Raw genomic sequence first — 18,669 nt, 5'->3', positions numbered from 1 at the left:
AGTGGTGCAAATGGTTAACACACTAGGCTGCTAGTTGGCACAAAGGTTAGCAGTTTAGGTCCATCCAGTGGTGCATCGGAAGAACGGCCTGGCAATCTACTTATGAAAAATCAGCCATTGAACACCTGGTAGAGCACAGTTCTACTCTGACACACATGGGGTTGCCATGAGTCAGAAGAGACTCATCGGCAACTGGGTGGTTGTTTGGAAGGTCTCCAGGGCTCCAAGGTCAGGTCTGGGATGGTTTTCCCTGCAGAGGGGCCCAGGAGTGGAGTTAGAAGTCTCACCTAGGGACCGAGGCCTGGCAGCTGCCCTCAGACTAAGCTGCCCCCTCTTGTCCTCCCCCCAGATTCCTCTGCGCATAGATAGGGCTGGTCCCTCACCCTGACTTAGAGGGGTGGTGAAGAGCAGGTCACTGACCTGGCTCACAGGCCTCAGCTTGGCCTTCGACTCACTGTGTGACCTTTGGCAAATCTTTGACTTCGTGGGCCCTGGTTTCCCCAACTGTCACCTGGAGTGGTAACCCCAGCCCTGCCACCCACACAGGGCTGGTATGAGGCCAGAGGTTTGGGGCTGAGCAGGGCAGCCCCATGCCTCTGTTAATGTAACCGGAGACCCTGGTGCCTCTTTCTCAGGCCACATCCCTGGCCTCTACAACACACTTTCAGATAACTAGCCACCTGGTTTCAAATCCATAGCTCCCAGCCCTGTGTGACCTTCGTGGGTCATTTGCGTTTCTATCCCTCATTTCCTCATCTGTAAAATGGGCGTGAGAATAGACCCACTTCACAGGGTTGATGCAAGGACTAATTGAGAGAATATGTTGGGAGCACTTGACACAGAGCTGGACACACAATAAGCCAAAAATGTTGTTATTGGGTGCTATTGGGTGGAATCCAGCTCATAGCAACCTTGTGCGACAGAGTAGAACTACCCCAGAGGGTTTTCTTGGCTCTAATCTTTTTTTTTTTTTTTTTAAATACATGATTGAACTACGAAGCACGTTTCTCATTTGTGTTAGTGTCAGCCCCATGTCTAGAGCCGTCTAATCTTTGACTGAAGGGTGAGCCTCAGGAGTGACTTCAGTACTGAGTTACAAGGGTGCTCAGGGGCCATACTCTTGGGGTTTCTCCAGTCTCTGTCAGACCAGCAAGCCTAGCATTTGTGTGTGTGTGTGTGTGTGTGTGTGTGTGTGTGTGTGTATGTGTGTGTGTGTGTGAATTTGGATTTTGCTCTACATTTTTCTCCCACTCTGTCTGGTACCCTCTATTGTGATCCCTGCCAGAGCCGTAGGTGGTGGTAGCTGGGCACCATCTAGTTGTTCTGGGCTCAGACTGACAGAGGTTGTGGTAGTTGTGGTCCATTAGTTTTTTGGACTCATCTTTTCCTTGTGTCTTTGGTCTTCTTCATTCTCCTTTGTTCCAGCTGGCATGGGAAGAGTAGATGTATCTGGTCATGGGCTTTTAAGACCCCAGTGGCTACTCACTACAAAAAACAGTCAGATGTAAAACATTTTCTTTATAGACTATGTGTGCCCGTTGAGCTAGATGTCCCCCGAGACCACGGCCTCCAGCCCTCAGCCCAGTAGCTTGGTCTCTCAGGGTGTTTGGATGTGTCTGTGAAGCTCCTATAACTTTGCCCTGGTCACATTGTGCTGACTCCCCCAGGACTGGGTACTGTCTTACCCTTCACCAAAGCCACCGCTGTAATCTTTCTAGAAGCAGATCACTAGGTCTTTCTCTTATGGAGTCACTAAGTGGATTCGAGCCACCAACCTTTTGGTTGGCAGCCAAGTGCTTACCTATTGTGCCACCAGGCTCCTTAAGCCATAAATAGGGCTTGTTAATAGTATTACTAATATTGCTCTCAACTTTTCCCTTCTATGTTGGAGCCTTGGAATTTTCACTGTCGTTGTTAGTTGCCATCGAGTTGGCTCCTACCTTTGGCGACCTTATGTATAATAGAATGAAACATTGCCGGGTCCTGTGCCATCTTCACATTTGACTTATCCTCCAAGCGGGGAACTTTTAGTCATGAAAGCGGGTGCTCTGAATTATTATTGCGTGTGGGTCCCCAATGCGCCTCACTTCCTGGTATTCTTGACCTCGTGTAGTCCCCTCCCACATCGAGTAGGGCTGATCTGTAGCAACAGTAGGATACATGGAAATGTGGAGCGTGACCTCCAAGCTGAGGTCACAGACACTGTAGCTCCCAGCGAGCTCTCTCCGGGTCACTCGCCTGGGGGAAGCCATCCGCCATGCCTGGAGGACACTCAAGCAACCTGATAGAGGCCCACATGGAGAGGAGCTAAGGTGTGCTGTTGGCCACCATCAGCTTGCCAGTCATCTCTGCCATCTTGGAAGCAGAACCTCTAGCCCCCTTCAAGCCTCCATGACTGCAGTCCATAAGAACCCTCAAACTAGAACCACTCACCTAAGCTGCTCTCGAATTTGTGACTCACAGAAACTGTGTGAGACAATGTTTATTGTTGTTTTAAGCCGAAGCCGCTGTGTTTTGGGGCAAATTGTTAAATTGCAATAGAAAACTAATACACAGTGCAAAACCTGGTGTAGACTGGGATTGTCCCAGGCAAGTCAGAATGCCCATTTCTAACCTCCCACCTGGCCCTGTGAGGCAGAGCCTACCCTCCAGTCTGTGAGGGCCCTTGAGAGCCTGTTCCTGCCCCTAATCACCCCACGACTGCCAGCTACCCATCGCTAGAACCCTAGTGCTCCTCAGAACCCAGGGTGGAAGCATGTCCTTAGCAGGACTGGACCGAAGACCCCAGGAGGCCATAGCCACTCTGCTCCAGGGGCCTGGCGGCCCCACAGAGTTCCTCAGCCTCTGTCTCCCCAGTCCCAGTGGAGGCACCCTGGCCCACCCATCTCAGGACTTGGTTGTACCAGGCAGGGAGTGACTTAAAAAGGGTGGTGGATGCAAAGGACCTAAATAGACGTTTCACCAGAGAGGATATTCCAGTGGCCAACAAGCACATGAAAAGGTGCTCAGCATCATTAGCCTTAAAAACCCAAACCAAACCCATTGCTGTCTAGCTGTTTCTGACTCACAGAGGCCCTATGGGACAGAGTGGAACAGCCCCATAGGGTTTCTAAGGAGCGGCTGGTGGATTCTAACTGCCAACCTTTTGGTTAACAGCCGAGCTCTTAACCACTGCGCCACCAGGGCTCCGTCATTAGCCTTAGGGAAATACCAGAATGAGATAGCACTTCACTCCCATCAGGATGGCTAAGATTAAAAAAAAAGGAAAACCACAACCGTTGGTGAGGATTTAGAGAAATTGGAATCCTCGCTCAGTGCTGACGCAAATGTTAAGATGGGACGGCCACTCTGGAAAACTGTCCAGCAGCTCCTCAGAAAGCGAACCACAGACCCAGCAATTCCGCTCCTAGGCATATGCCCAAGCGTCTTGAAAGCAGCTATGCAAACAAACAGAGGTACACCAACGTGCATTGTAGCCCAACAGCCAAAACGTAGAAACAACCCAAATGTCCGTCAACAGAAGGACGGATAAACAACACGTGGCATATACCTACAATTGAATATCACGCAGCCATAGAAATGAATCCTGATGCATGCCACAACATTATGCTGAGGGAAATGAGTCAATCGTAAAAGGACAAATACTCTATGATCTCACTAACATGAAAGATCTAGAGCAGGCCAATGCATAGAAATCAGAGTTTAATAGTGGTCCTGGGGGTGGGGAGAGGGGATGGGGGGAAGCATTGAGTTTTGTTTCTGGTGATGGGAAATTTGTCCACGGATGTTGGTGATGGTCATACAACAGGATTGATGTAATTGGTCTCACTGAATTGTACACGTGAAAAATATTGAATTGGCAAATGCCGTGGTATCTATATTTTTACAACGACAAAAATAAACAAAAAAACAGTGGCCAGTGGAGTTGCAATTGTGAGTGACACCCTGAGCTGGTGTTCAGCACTCTCACGACCCTTCGAGGAGGGGATGGTCATTCACTCGAATTTCAGGGGAGGAAACTGTCCCAAGGTCACCCAGCCAGGAAGTGGCAGACCCAGGACTTGCCTCCAGAGTCCCCCCAGGCCTCTCTCTCTGTTCTTCCCTTTGCCATGCCCTCAGGAGTCACAGGGCTGCCTGCGGGGTGCTGGGAACTGAGTTTGACTCCCCAGATCTGATCCATTTACAGATGAGGAGACTAAGATCCCCAGCGAGGTGGTGAAGGACAGAGCAGGGGCCTGTCCCCTGAATCCAGTTATTTGTTATCCCCTGCCACCTGCCCTTAAATGACAGTAGCTAGATCTGTGCTTGGCACATAGCAGTTGCCAGCTGCCGGAGAGTTGATTCCGACTCATGATGACCCCGTATGTTGCAGAGAAGAACTGTGTTCCTTGGGGTTTTCAAGGCTGTGATGTGTTGGAGGCAGACCACCAACCAGGCCTTTCTTCCTTCTAAGGTGCCTCGGGGTGGATTTGAACTACCAGTCTTTGGTTAGTAGTCGAGCACTTAACTGTTGGTGCTACCCCGGGACTCTCATGGCACATCTTAGGCGCTCAGTAAATGTAGGCTGAGGGTTTGAATGAGAGTCTACAAGAATCTTGAAAACCAAACCAAGACAAGACCTGTTGAATGCCTGAGAGGCAGCAGTGCTCCCAGGGTGATGAACCCGGTGCTCAGACTCTGTGGCTTTGGGGACAGAGGGATCAACCCACCTCTCAGTCTCTCTCCTCATCCGCTCATCCCCCAGACCTGGGCCACCGGCCCCCACCCCCCCCCCTTTGTTGGTTGACACCCAATGGGCCTGCTCTAGCCCCAGGAGGAGGTGAGAAAGAAAACATATTTTTAGGGATACTTTTTTTTTTTTCTTCCAGGAAAGTGATTCCAAATGTGCAATTTATTCTGAGGAACGTGGGTGTGTTAGTGGGATGGCTTCTGGGGCAGTGCTCTCCTCCCCTCCTCCCGCTCTTTTCTTCCCCCACCCCCCGCCCCACTTTCCCCTTGCCTCTCTCCCCTTCACCCAGAGAAGGCAGGCGTGTGACACGTGCTCACAGGCTGGGGCTCCTCCTGCTCCCCCTCCCAACATTTCCTACCCTTGTGACCTTGGCTAAGTTGCTTTACTCTTCTGAGGCTCAGTTTTCTTGTCTATAAAATGGGGAGAGAGTGTATATGCATGTATGAGGGGCTTTTAAAGTATAACAGAGAGAGGAAGTCTTCAAAGGCTGACAACTGTCACTGTTACAAGATATGGAGCCCTACTATGTGCCAGATGCTGTGCCACAGGCAGGAGGCAGGGACAGGGCACGGCAGCTCTCTGTGTGTGCTCAGAGGGCTACTTATCCTTGAGCTGGGGCATCTGGGAGGGTTTGGGAGAAAGGGGCCTCTGAGCGAAGCCCCAGAGGGCGACTTTGAAGCAAGCCCAGGTTCGGAAGGGGGAGTGACAAGAAAGAGAGTGGTCTAGACAGAGGGACAGGGACAGGGGGCTCAAGGGACCTCTGCAGCCAGGGCCAGTGGTTTGAACTTCAACTTGAGAGAAGCCACTGGAGGATTTAAACAGGGGACGGGTGATTTAACTGGCTTGTACTCACGTGACTGGGCAGATGCATGGTGAGTTGGGAGGAGGAAGCTGGAGGCCAGCAACGGTCTGTTGTTGAGTGAGGCCTGGTGGCCTGGGCAGGACTGTGGCGTCGGGGATGCAGAGAAGGGGCAGGTTCTAGAGACATCTGGGCCTGGAGAAGGCCTAGCTGTGGATACAGCTCAGGGAGGAGGCCTTGAGGACAGCGCCCAGGAGACTGCAGAGAGGGAGGAGAAGGGCACTGCAGGTGGGAACTTGAATGGTGGGGTGGATGGAGGACATAGTCCCCAGTGAAGATGGACGAGGAGCAGCAAAGGCCAGAGAGGAAACCCAGAGGCAGGAGGCCATCAGGCCAGAAAGAGGGTGTGTCAGGAAAGGGGGGGCGGTGTCTGCTGGCCTCAGGGTGAGAGAGGGGTGCCTACCCTCCACATTGAAAGAGAACTGGTGTGTGTGTGTGGGTGTGTGTGTGTGTGTGTGTGTGGTGGGTGTGGTGGGTGGAATCCCGGATGGGGAGAGAGGGACTGGGACCTGAGAATTGACCAGGACATAGGAGAAGGTGGCCGGAAAACTGGAAGATCCCTCTGAGGGACAGACAGTGACTTCAGAGGGGTTTGTACCGCTGTGACCGCGCCAGGTGCCTGGCAGCCTCAACGGTGAGGTGCGGCCTGAGCAGGTGGCAGTGGGCCTGAGCCCAGAGGGCAGAGGGCCCAGGGTGGAGGATATTGGCCCAAGAGGAACTCACATGAGGACCCTTGGAGTCAAAGCTGGGTCGGGAGGTGAGGGCAAGAGGAGGTCTTCCTGGGGCCAAGTAGAGGGGTCCGAGGCCTGCGGGTATGCCGGGCCCTGAGAACCAGTGCTTCAGGGGGTAGGGAGTGGAGCAGGAGCCTGTGGAAGGGCCGAGGACTGGCCTCAGTGGGACCACCCAGGAAAGGGGATGTCTTGGGGCTGAATGAGGATCTTGGTTTGGGAGAATGGTCCTACCCCAAGAGATTTTAAATTTTTGCCAACAACATGGCATCTAGTCCTGGAGAAGGGAGTAGGTGAAAGAAAACTTCCAGGGCAGGGAGTGAAGTGACCTGGGTTCTAGTCCCAGCTCTGCCGCAGATTGTGACTTTGGGCTTGTCACTTCCCGTTTTAAACCCATTGCCCTCAAGTCAGTTCTGACTCATAGGAACCCTATGGCCTTGATTTTCTCAAATATAAAATGGGCACATGAGGTAAGGTAGGCTGGGGAGAGTAGGGAAATGCCCTGCATGTTCTCTCTATCTTAGGTTTTAGTGGACAAGCTCCCCAGGATGTTCTCTGCCCTATCCGTAGGCCTGATGTCCAAAACCTCAGGCCCGAGCTGAAGACCTTGGAGGCCTTCCTCTCGGGCAGGGCTCAGCCTCAGTGTGGCCACCTCATGGCACCCAATCTGCCCTCCATGTCTCAGGAGAGATGTCACCACCACCACGAAGCCTCCCTAGATTCCCTTCTCAATACCCTAACCCTCACAGTAGCATTAACCTCTGCCTGCCCAGTCCTCCTGCAGAGTTCGCTGGCCTTGCCCTATGGTGTCTGGCTGGGCCATGGGTTTCTGTTCAGAGTCCAGTTTCCTGTGAACTTAATGAAGCTTAAACTTCAAGGTCCCTCGCTTGCACAGTCCCCCTCCAAGGCCCTGTTCCTAATTTTGTATTTGTGATCCTTTCAAATTGTCTAAGCTTCAGGCCCCAAAGAGTCTGGACCTGCCTCTGTTGGTACCTATACCCAGCTTGAGGTCCCAGAGCCCTCCTTTCTCCTCAGGCAGCCCTCCCTGGCCTGGGCCCAAAACCGACCCAGGCAGCAGAGGGTCTCTGTTGTGGGACTCCCAGCCTCAACTTGACCCCACTGCAAGGCCAGCCCCATCTTGCTCTGTGGTCACTCAGCTCAAACAGAATCTGACTTACTCTTTCCAACTGCTCAACACCAGCCCTGAGGGGTCTCCAGCTTCCAGTTTCTGGCCCCACAGCTAACAGATCTAGGCTAGGCCTAGGTTTATATATTGGCCCCATGGCTGGCAGCTGTGTGACCGGGGGTGTCACCCACCCATCTGAGCTTCCATGTCCTCAGCTGGGAAGGATTTTGAGGCAGGTGTGTGGACTTGTCTAGCACATGGAGGGCTCAGGGTATGCTCTCCCTGCTCTGCCCAACACCGGGCAGAGGCACTGCCCTTTGAGGCCCTCACATAGGCCCAGTCCTCAGCTGGAAGGAGACTCCGCCACCACAGAGGACGAGCCTTCCCACTGCTCACCCAGCCCCTCCCTCCATAGGCCCTACCACCCTCCCCGCAGCCAGTGGGCTTCTGCTCATGGTGGGTGGCAGGCAGCCTCCAGTCTCCTGGAGTCCCCTTCCTTCCCCCAGCCTCTTGCCTGTGTCCTCCAGGTCAGAACTTCCTGGGTCCTTGCTTGGCTGGCCTTTGCCCTCTTACCAGGATCTTGTTTCAGTTCTTGAGTTTGGGGGTCACTGGCCTCCAGGTCTGCCATCACTCAGGCCTTCTCAGGAGCATATCCGAGCTCTGGCCTCCTTCCTCGCTCTGGGGGAAGACCAGAAGTTGGAGAGGGAACAGGAAGGGTGGGGACTCCCTCATACTTGAAGGATGGAGGTGGGGGCAGCAGAGGGGAAACAGGACTTGCTTTTCAACCCTGCAACTGCTCCAGCAAAAGAAGAGAGCTGGGAGGGCTCTTGAGTTTGGGAGGCCTGGTTAGGACACAAAGTCCCCCTGGGCCCATGGGGTAAGGGGTGGGTGGAGGAGTCACAGCACAGTGGCAAAAGCCAGGGCTCTGCCGTCATGCTGCCTGGATGGAATCTTGGTTCCTACACTTTCTGGCTGTGTGACCTGGGGCAAGTTACCTAACTTTTCTGAGCCCCAGTTTCCCCAGCTGTACAATGAGACAAAGTAAAGAGGAAACTCGGGGATAGCCCTTGTAGTGTGCCAGGCTTCACTGGAAGGGCAGCACCAACCTGGGCAGCAAGTACTACTCCTCCTCGAGTGTGTGTGTGTGTGTGTGTGTGCGCGCGCGCACGCATGCCTGCCCCAGGCACAGGGCCGTGGGCAGGAGCAAATGAGAACATTTCTGCCTGTGTGGGTGGTGATGGGCGGGTAAAGAAAGGGAGCCCTTGTGCGTTCCGGCTGTGTAGCAAGTGGGTGGGCTCACATGCACTGGTGGGCATGGGGTGGGTGACCATGTGCATCCGTGGGCTCCACAGGAGCCGGAATAGGTGGGTGGGGAGGAGGATGAGATACCCCCAGACCCAGACTTGCCCCAATCCAGGCAGGGAACCAGTGTCTGCAAGGGGCAGCAGATGGCGCTCCTGGTCTGTCCAGCTCAAATATCCTCCTCCACCAGGATGTCAGAATGTCAGGCAAGGGGTGTTGCGGCTTTCAGAAGCTGAGTCTCAGAGCTGGCAGGAACCTCTGGAGATGGGTCATGTCCATAACCCACCTTGTGTCTGGAGACCGTCTTAGTGGCCTGCCTGCTAGCTAGTTCTCTGAGCCTTGATTATCTCCCAAGACAAGGGACTCACTGCCTCTCAGAGCAGCCCCTGCCATCTGTGGCCAGCTCCAACTGTTCAAAAGTCCTTCCTTACATGGAGCTGAAATCTGGCTCCCTGTAACACCCCACCCGACCCTGTCACCTTAACTCTGCCCTTTTGGAGCCCCTCAGAACAAGCCTGTTCCATGGGCTTGTGGCAGGCCCCCTGGGAGGTGGCTCTATCCCCACATCCAGTTGCTTCCTTTATAAGCAACACCTCAGCCATCTTTGTTGAACTCTCAGTACAATGGCAGGGAAGAGCCTACACAATCTGGCACCTGGCCCCTTGGGCCTGGCACACAGTAGGCATTCAATTTATACTTGCTGAGTGAATGAATGAATGAACCATGTGTGGTCAATATCTCCATATTATGTTTGGGAACCTGGAGTTCAGAGAGGTGAAGTTACTCTTTCAAGGTCACACAGCCCGTAACTGGTGGAAGTAGGATATGAACCCAGGTACTTGCCCAGAGCCTGAGCTCTTCAACTCCAAGCCATGCTGGCTTCTCTAGAATCAACCCCTTCATCTACCAGCTCCATCAGCCCCTTCTCACCCATCTTCCCAACATGCTCATGGGTCAGAATTTCAAAAGATTTGGGATGTGATTTCTAGAGGCTGAGACCTTAGGGTTCCTAGGGATTTTTTGGAATCTCAGAGTTGGAAATTTTCTCTCCCTGTCGAGCATCTCGTCTAGGGAGACTGTCCTAGTGGCCTAGGGGGTAGCTAGCCCGGCCTTACATACCCTTCAGGGACAGGGCTCTCATTCCCTCTTAGCAGCCCCTTTTAATTTAGCTTATGTTGCACTGTCCTCTGTCCCCTGGACCTCCTCCCGTGGGCCCTGAAGGACAGGTCTAGGGTGCCCCCCGACACCTGAAGACCATGGCTAGTCCCCCCAGAGTCTGCTCTTCCAGGCCCGCACACCCCTTCCCAGGCACCCTCTCTCATTCGCTTTTGGTCACCCTGGTTGTGGTTCCCCTTTCCTTGGGGGAATTGTCCCAGTTTCACTTCAATTCTTATTTCCTGATGGCAGGCCCTGCTCTGGACGACTGCACATAGGGCCAGAGAGGAAGGTGGTTGATGGCAGAGACTTCCAGCCTGTCACCATTAGCAGATGCCCTCCCCTCTCCAGGCCTCAGTTTCCCCTTCTATGAGGTACGTATCGACAGTGCCTACCTCAAAGGAGAAGGAGCCCTGGTGGCGTAGCGGTTGAAGTGTTTGGCTGCTAACCAAAAGGTCGGTGGCTCAAACCCACCAGCTACTCCCATGGGAGAAAGCTGTGGCAGTTGGCTTCTGTAAAGACTTACAGCCTTGGAAACCCTGCGGGGCAGTTCTACTCTGTCCTATAGGATCACTATGAGTTGGAATCTATGCCATGACCATGAGTTTTTTGGTTTTGGACCTCATGGGTTTGTTAAGAAGGTGAAATGAGACAACTCATGTACAGTGCTTGGCACCACACCTGGCATGTGGTCAGGGCATAATAAATGTTTATCCCCTCCTCACCTCCCAAAAGTACCTGTGTGGGAGTGAGCTTAGGTGAATGGGAGACACATTCATTCATTCAACAGATTTCTTTTGAGCACCTACTACGTGCCAGGCCTTGTTCTAATGTCGGGGACATAGTAGTGACTAAGGCAGACCCACACCCAGCTCCCATGCTGGTGGGAGGAGACACTAGTAAGTCAGTGAAGTGCCAGCAAGTCAGATGGGGAAAAGGTCATGGAAAAAAGTGCATAAATGGCCACACAGGGTCAAAAAGACCACACAGGGTCAAAAAGAGGCCAGGCCATTCAGAGACACACCTCTCCCACCACCCTACATGGGAAGGGTACCAGGGGAGGTCTGTCTCAGAGAACTAGGAGGAGTATGCCACTGTGCTGACCTGCCACCTTCCCCACCTTAGCAGGCGCAAGGAGGTGCCCACCTCCTACCTAGGCTAACTTATCTATTTGCTCTGAGCTTAGGGCTAGGAGCCCTGGTAGTACAATGGTTAAGAGCTACAGCTGCAAACCAAAAGGTCAGCAGTTGGAGAATCTACCAGCCGCTCCTTGGAAAATCTATGGGACAGTTCTATAGGGTTGCTGTGAGTCAGAATCAACTCGACCGCGATGGGTTTGGTTTATTGAGTGGGGCTAGTTGCTTGGGCACCATACTACAGATGCCTGTTAGCCTGGTCGGCTAGTGGAAATGAAGCAAAGTGAGCTTCCCAAACCTCCCCAGCTAGGGGGGTGATCTTGCCTCTGCAACAGCCTGTGTTGAAGGACTGACTTGAATCACTTCTGGTAAGTCAGGCTTTTACAACCAACCACGAACAGAATTGGAAAGAACTTTATTATACTCGCAGGTCCTGGAGGAACACAGCGTGCCCAAGGACCACACAGGGAGTACACGGGTAGAGAGAGAGAGAGATGGCAGCTCTGGGGCATAGCCTTTATCAGGGCCTGAGGCTGAAATACACACAGTTTTTGTGGGTCATTTAAAGGAGGGGGGTGGGAATAGTCAAAAGCTGGGTGGCAGTGGGGTCGTCTGTGTAGGGGTCTTATCAGCATAGTACACTCGTGTTTTGGTTGAGGCAAAGTGAAGGCCCATCCTATGGCCTGGCCACCCACAGGTGGCTATCTAGATTACCCTCAGAGTGGGTTAGGAGGTGTTGGGGGTGCCTAGTAGGAAACACTCAAATGCCATTCGCTAGGCCTCTCAGTTGACTGAACTAACATGGATGCTGAGGCAATCAATGAAACGGAGTCTGACCAAGCTTATGCCATGGGACCACTTGCCTGGGGCCACATGGTCGGTGGGGGAACAGGTGGCTCCAGGTCCCCCTTGGGGTTTTCCTCTACATATATACAGTGACAGGGCCCAGAAGTCAATAGCCCCATGGTGCAGCTGGAAGACTGAGGCACAGAGAGGGCCAGGTCTGGTCTGAGGTCACACAGTCCATCTGTGCCAGGGGACATCAAAGGCTGTAGTCTTGGGTGACCTCCCAGTCCACCCTATAGACTGGTCTGGGGTGGGGTGGTGGCAGTGGTAATGGCAAGTCCTGGAAGAGACTTTTGACTCGACCCTAAAAGGGGAGGCTACTAATGAGAACACAAATGCGACCTGTTTCCTCAGACCCTCTATGAGCAAGGTCTGTCCCAGGGCATTTCCACGCGGGATCCTTCCCTTCTAATCCTCGCGACAGCCTGAGATCCCTCATCCTCTGACCACGGTTCAGCGAGGCAGGCTCCTAGTCCCTGTCGCCAGCCCGGGGTGGCGGGGGGCTCACCCTGCAGCCTGGCCCCGGGGTCCGGCTGCCCACACTGCGGCAGGGCCGGCGTGGGCCCGGGCGCCAGAGCGCAGGGAACACTCGGTGCGCGCCCGGGGCCCCGGGGTGGGCGGTGCGCGGGCCCCTGCGGGGGGCGGCGGCCAGGCCGGGGAGGGGGCGGCAGCGGCGGGGGCGCTCCGGCCGCCCCGCCCCGGCCCCTCCTCCCGCCCCGCCCGCGCTGGGGGCGGCCCGGCGGCGGCGCACGCTTCCTGCGGGCGCGGCTGCTGGGGGCGCGGAGGCTGCGAGGCGGAGCCGGGCCGCCGAGCCGGAGCCCGAGCCGAGAGCCGCGTCGGTCCAGTGCCGGCCCCGCGCCGAGCAGCCTCCGCGCGCCGCGCTTGGGAACAAAGGCGCCCGCCGCCGCCGCCGCCCGCAGCCCGCCCGCGCCGCCATGAAGCCGGGGCCGCCGCACCGCGCAGGGGCCACGAACGGGGCCGGCGCCGGGGCCGGGACCGCCACCGGGCCCGGGGCCCGCGGGCTGCTCCTGCCGCCGCTGCTGCTACTGCTGCTGGCGGGGCGCGCCGCGGGGGTAAGTGACGGCGCCCGACCCCCGGCCAAAGCCCTGCGCCCGCGCCCTGCACCTCTCCGCGCGGGGCGCCCACCCCCCCCCCCCCCGCACCCCGCTCCAGCCCTGGGACCCCCGCCCCTCACGACGGCCATCCGCGCCCCTCCCCCGGGCTCCCCTTCTGCACTCCCTGCCCCGGTGGGCGCCCCCTTTCTGGCATTCGCGGGGGAAGGCCACCCCTCCGCTGGTCGTCTTTTGGGGGTCATCTACCCTTCCTTTGGGGACCCCGTCAGAAGGAAGCTCGGGCGGGAACCAGAGCGCGAGTCATCAGCACCCCACCCCCCCAGTGGCTCCACGAACCCTCCTCTCCAGAGGCGGAGCAGGGTCCGCTGCCCGGGTCCAAGAGGCGCGGGGAGGGCCCGACGGCGGGCTGGGGGGCACCGAGCCCGGGCCTGGGCTGGGTGTGTCTTGGGTCTCGGAGTGAGGGTCTTTTTTGCCTCGTGGGTGTGCCCAGACCGCGGCCACTTTTAGGGAATCGGGTTCATTCCCCTACTGGGGGAGGGCGTGTATTTGGTCCCTTGGCGGTCCCCCCTACGACGGTGGGGGCAGTGGAGGCCCGGAGAGGGGAAAAGGGGGAGGGTGACTTGTGTGAAGGTGACCTGAGGGGGTGAGTGAGTGTGACCCAGTGTATGTGTGTGTCCACCTCAGTGAAGGGCACGGGACCTGTGGGGGACCTGTAGGGTGTGTACGTTTGACGATGGAGGGTGAGCATGTGGCCACCAGGGATGGGTGGCTGCCACCTGCCCTCTGTGTGTGAGTGCTGGTGATGGGTGTGTGGTTGGGTGAGGGTGACCCGTTGTGCATGGTGTGTCCTAGAGGACAGGCTGGGCAGCTGTTGGCCGTGGCTGTGTGTACATGCAAGGGGTGTGGGTGTTGGAGAGAGCCCTGCAGTGGGCGTGTGCTTGGACCCAGGGGAGTGTGTCTGTGTGTGTGCACGGGTGCACAGGTGCATGGGTGACCCTGTGCATGGACCGTATACACTTGAGGGGGACTGAGTGTGTGCAGGTGGAGGTATGTGTGAGGTGACCCCTTTGAGTGACCACAGCAGCGGTCGCACTGAGCTGGGTCCCAGCTCCATCAGGGGAAGCAGGAGAACAATAGAGGGAGAAAGGGCCACTTCCCCACTTTACTGGGTAAAGTCCTAAGTGAGCTCCCCCATGCACATGTCTAGCTCCTGGTCTGGGGTAGGCTGGGGCTTTCTAGGTGCAACCTCCTTCGTTGATTCCAGGAGCTAAGCCTGTCTTCCATTCCTCAGGATGAAAAGGGCCCAGGCCTCTCAGGTAATCCATGGGTGCCCCTGTTGCCTCTGGAAGGTCTGTCTCTCTTTGTGCCTCAGTCTGTGGGTCTGTAAAATGGGAGGATAAGCTTCTTGGGCTGAGAGTCTACCTGTCAGTCCTCCCCATCTAGGGGCTGTGAGCTAGTGGGAAGGGGAGCTAGTAAGGCGCTTGGTGGCCAAGATACCTCATCCCCAGCTCTGTCCCAGGCGGAGTGAGGGAAAGAGACCCCCAGAAAGGACAGAGCCCCAGCCCATCTCAGCAGCTGAGGTCACTTTCTCAGCTACATTTCTGGAAGACCATTCTTGAAATCAAAGACTTGAAAATCACACAGTCCCTGGTTCAAATCCTGCCACCACAGCTTGCTCGTGGTGTGACCTTGGACAAGTGGTCTCATCTCTCTGACCCTCTGTTTTCTCCTCTGCAAAATAGGACTGATAACACGCTCCTCAATGAGAAGATGTGTGTACTCATCACAAAAGGAGCTCAATAAATGTTTGGTGTATAGATGAATGGAAAAGGGACTCAGGACAAAGTGCGCTAGACTTGGAGGCCAGGTGGGGCTTCTGGGCTGTGTGTCCTTGCGCAAATCACTTTCCTTGTGGAGTAACTGTTCTCTACCCATAAACAAGGTTAATTTGCTTCCCAAATTGGAAGGAATGAAATGGGAGCATGTGAGGTGAAAGGGCCTGGTGCACAGTAGGACCTCAGTAGGGCAGGGTGCTCCTGCATCTGAGGATGGGGTGGAGGTGGGTGTGGCTCAGGCCTAAGACTGGGGTGTCAGGTAAAGCAGGTTTCCAGGGTCTGGGCTGAGAGACCAAGATGGTGGGCTTGGCTTGGGGGAGAGGAAGAGCTTGGGCTCCAGGTGGGGGGTCGGGGGCTTGCACTTTCTCAGGAGTCAGGCGTTCAAGAAGGGGCATCACTGCTCTTGAGCCTCATCTGGCCAGGGATGCAAAGGGTGGATGGGTGGTACCCAGTTGCCAGGAGTGCCATGCCAGAGGAAGAGGGTGATGCCTACAGCAGGAGGGACTGAGGTTAGACCAGAAGAGCCCCGACCAGGGTGGCTCCAGGAGTGGCCACTGTGATGCGGTTCTCTAAGGACATTACTAGGATGAACAGTGGCTGGCTCCGGGCGTGGAAGGGACAAAATGATCACTGGATCTGCCAGCCTGAGAAGGTGTGTATGGGAGGGAGGGGAGCTCCTGGTAGCTTCAGTAGGGGTAGCAGGTCTCATTTATGATACAGATGAGTTGGGTGGGTGTCTGTATCTGGCATCTCCTTTGGGAGTCCCCTTCCTGAGCAAGCAGATGATCAAGACTGAGGAGCCTCTGTCTTCAGGGCCACCCGAGTTCATGTACTGAAGTCACCACCCAGAAAGGCTTGGAATGTGGGGATCCTGGAAATTTTAGTTCTTGAACATGTTCTTTTAGAAGCCCAGGGCTGGAAGGAACATTAGATTTCGTCTTGCTTGAACACTCCCAGGGATGGCTGTGTGACCTTGTGAAAATTACTTGACTTCTCTGTGCCTTAATTTCCACCTCTGTAGAATGGGGGGGAGATATGAGAATGAAAGAGTTAACATGAAAAGGGCTTAGCACAGTGCCTAACATAGTTAGTGCTCAACAAATGTTGATTTCTTGTTCTTTCACAAGGTTGTGGTTCTGTGGATGGGAAGATGGCTAGGGTGGGGGGGACTGTGGGGGGTGCTTTTTTTTTTTCAATCAGGGAATTCTTTTTTTTTAATTGTGCTTTAAGTGAAAGTTTACAATTCACGTCAATTTCTTATACAAAAACTTACACATTGCTACGTGACCCTAGTTGCTGTCCCTACAATGTGACAGCACACTCCTCTCCATCCCGTATTTCATGTGTCCGTTCACCAGCTCCTGTCCCCCTCTGCCTTCTCATTTCACCTCCAGACAGGAGCTGCCCATGTAGTCTCATGCGTCTACTAGAGCTATGCTGCACATTCCTCATCAGTATCATTTTATGTCTTATAGTCCAATCTAATCTTTGAAGAGTTGGCTTCAAGAACGGTTTTAGTTTTGGGCTAACAGAGAGTCCAGGGGCCTCTGGGGTCACTCCAGTCTCAGTCAGACCATTAAGTCTGGTCTTTTTACTAGAATTTGAGGTCTGCATCCCACTTTTCTCCTGCTCCACCAGGGATTCTCCATTGTGTTCTCTGTCAGGGCGGTCATTGGTGGTAGCTGGGCACCATTTAGTTCTTCCGGTCTCAGGCTGATGGAGTCTCTTGTTTATGTGGCTCTTTCTGTCTCTTGGGCTCATGTTTTCTTTGTGTCTTTGGGGTTCTTCTTTGCGCCAAGTGGGTTGGGACCAATTGATGCATCTTAGATGGCAGCTTGCTAGCTTTTAAGACCCAAGATGCCGCTCACCAAAGTGGGATGCAGAAAGTTTTCTTAATATACTTTGTTATGCCAGTTGACCTAGATGTCCCCTGAAACCATGGTCCGCAGACTCCCGCCCCTGCTACTCTGCCCCTTGAAGTGTTTGGTTGTGTTCAGGAAACTTCTTAGCTTTTGGTTTAGTCTGGTTGTGGTGACTTTCTCTGTATTGTGTGTTGTCTTTCCTTTCACCTAATGTAATTCTTGTCTACTATCCAGTTAGTGAATACCTCTCTCCCTCCCTCCCTACCTTCGTAACCGTCAAAGAATGTTTTCTCCTGTGTTTAACCTTTTCTTGAGTTCTTATAATAGTGGTATCATCTGATATTTGTCCTTTTGCAACTGACTAATTTTACTCAGCATAATGCCTTCCAGGTATCCTCCATGTTATGAAATGTTTCACAGATTCCTCACTGTTCTTTATCGATGCGTAGTATTCCATTGTGTGAATATACCATAATTTATTTACCCATTCATCCGTTGATGGGCACCTTGGTTGTTTCATCTTTTTGCTATTGTAAACAGTGCTGCAGTGAACATGGGTGTGCATATATCTGTTCATGTAAAGGCTCTTATTTCTCTAGGATATATTCCAAGGAGTAGGGTTGCTGGATCGTATGGTAGTTCTATTTCTAGCTTTTTAAGGAAGCGCCAAATCAATTTCCAAAGTGGTTGTACCATTTTACATTCCCACCAGCAGTGTAGAAGTGTTCTAGTCTTTCTACAAACTCTCCAACGTTTATTATTTTGTGTTTTTTGGATTTATATAGTGTCCTTCCTTATCCTTTGTGGTGGATTTTACTTTAAGTCTATTTTGTCAGAAATTAATATTGCCACTGCTGCTCTTTTTTTAAATTGCTGTTTGCTTGATATATTTTTTCCATCCTTTGAGTTTTAGTTTATGCCTTTAAGTCTAAGGTGTGTCTCTCATAGGCAGCATATAGATGGATCGTGGTTTTTTTAAATCCATTCTGCCACTGTCTCTTTATTGGTGCATTTAGTCCATTTACATTCGGCGTAATTACGGCTAGGTGTGAGTTTAGTGCTGTCATTTGATGTCTTTTTGTGTGTGTGTTGTTGACAGTTTCTTTTTCCCGCTGAATTTTCTGTGCTGACTGGTTTTTCTTTATATATTGTCTTTTCCTCTTTTTCATTGCTGTTGCTTTTGTATTTGCTGAGTCTTTGTTTTTTATTTTGATGTGTAGGATTGTTAGTTTCCTTTGTGGTTATCTTAATATTTACCCCGGGTTTTCTAAGTTTAAACCAAACTTTTACTTCTTTGTATCGCCTTGACTTCCTCTCCATATGAAAGCTCTATGACTACATTATTTTTCAGTCAGGGAGTTCTTTCGAAGCCCCACTTCTAGGGTCTGGTGGAGTCAGGCTGCAAGTTATAGGCCCCCCCCTCCTGCCACATCAAGTATTTAGGAACCCCCATCCCTCTCCCCCCCAGGCCACACTGGTCAACTGTGGGCCTTGGGTTGCCAGGGTGAGATTGGCAAAATAAGCTGGGGACCCCTGAGCTGTTCTGGGCTAGGCTCTGAATGAACCATCTCCCCTTCCAGCAGTTGGGGGACAGACACAAGGACACATCAGGTGTCTACTGCCTGTTAGCCCTAGATTCTGGGGCAAGGCACCTGCTGTATGACTGCTGGTAAGGGATGCCTCTCTGTGTCTCGACTTCTTCGTCTGTAAAGTGAGGGCAGTAAAAGGATCCACTTCCAGGGATGCTGAGGTGAGGAAATGAGCTCCTTGGGTAGAATGAGCACAGCCTGCCACACATAGGCTCTCAGGAGATGGGGCCTCCCCAGGAGGGAGCCTGGAGAGGGGTAGGGAGGGATTCCTGGAGGGAGGGGGAGTTTCACCTGAGTTTTGAGCTAAGTTATATGACTTTGAGCAATCTGTAGCCTGCCCTGACCCTCAGCTTTCTCACCTGTCAACTGGGGACAAATACTTGACTTGCAGTACCATGATAGGGTGACATCCTCATGGCAGAGCCGGGA

At 53.6% G+C, this 18,669-nt stretch overlaps 1 protein-coding gene across 1 annotated transcript in view; it reads left to right on the top strand.

Annotated features, from left to right (window-relative positions):
* Window positions 1-11,836: 11,836 nt before the first annotated feature.
* SDC3 (syndecan 3) overlaps window positions 11,837-18,669 on the top strand; it is a 43,070-nt gene continuing 36,237 nt past the window's right edge. Inside the window, exons 1-2 of the mRNA XM_049875524.1 lie at window positions 11,837-11,911; window positions 12,397-12,954. Coding sequence (XP_049731481.1) covers window positions 11,837-11,911; window positions 12,397-12,954 — 633 coding nt within the window. The remainder of the gene's footprint in view (window positions 11,912-12,396; window positions 12,955-18,669) is intronic.

Source organism: Elephas maximus, chromosome 3, assembly GCF_024166365.1.
Source record: "Elephas maximus indicus isolate mEleMax1 chromosome 3, mEleMax1 primary haplotype, whole genome shotgun sequence".
In the NCBI taxonomy this organism is placed as follows: domain Eukaryota; kingdom Metazoa; phylum Chordata; class Mammalia; order Proboscidea; family Elephantidae; genus Elephas; species Elephas maximus.
This window is presented reverse-complemented; position numbering and strand designations above follow the sequence as displayed.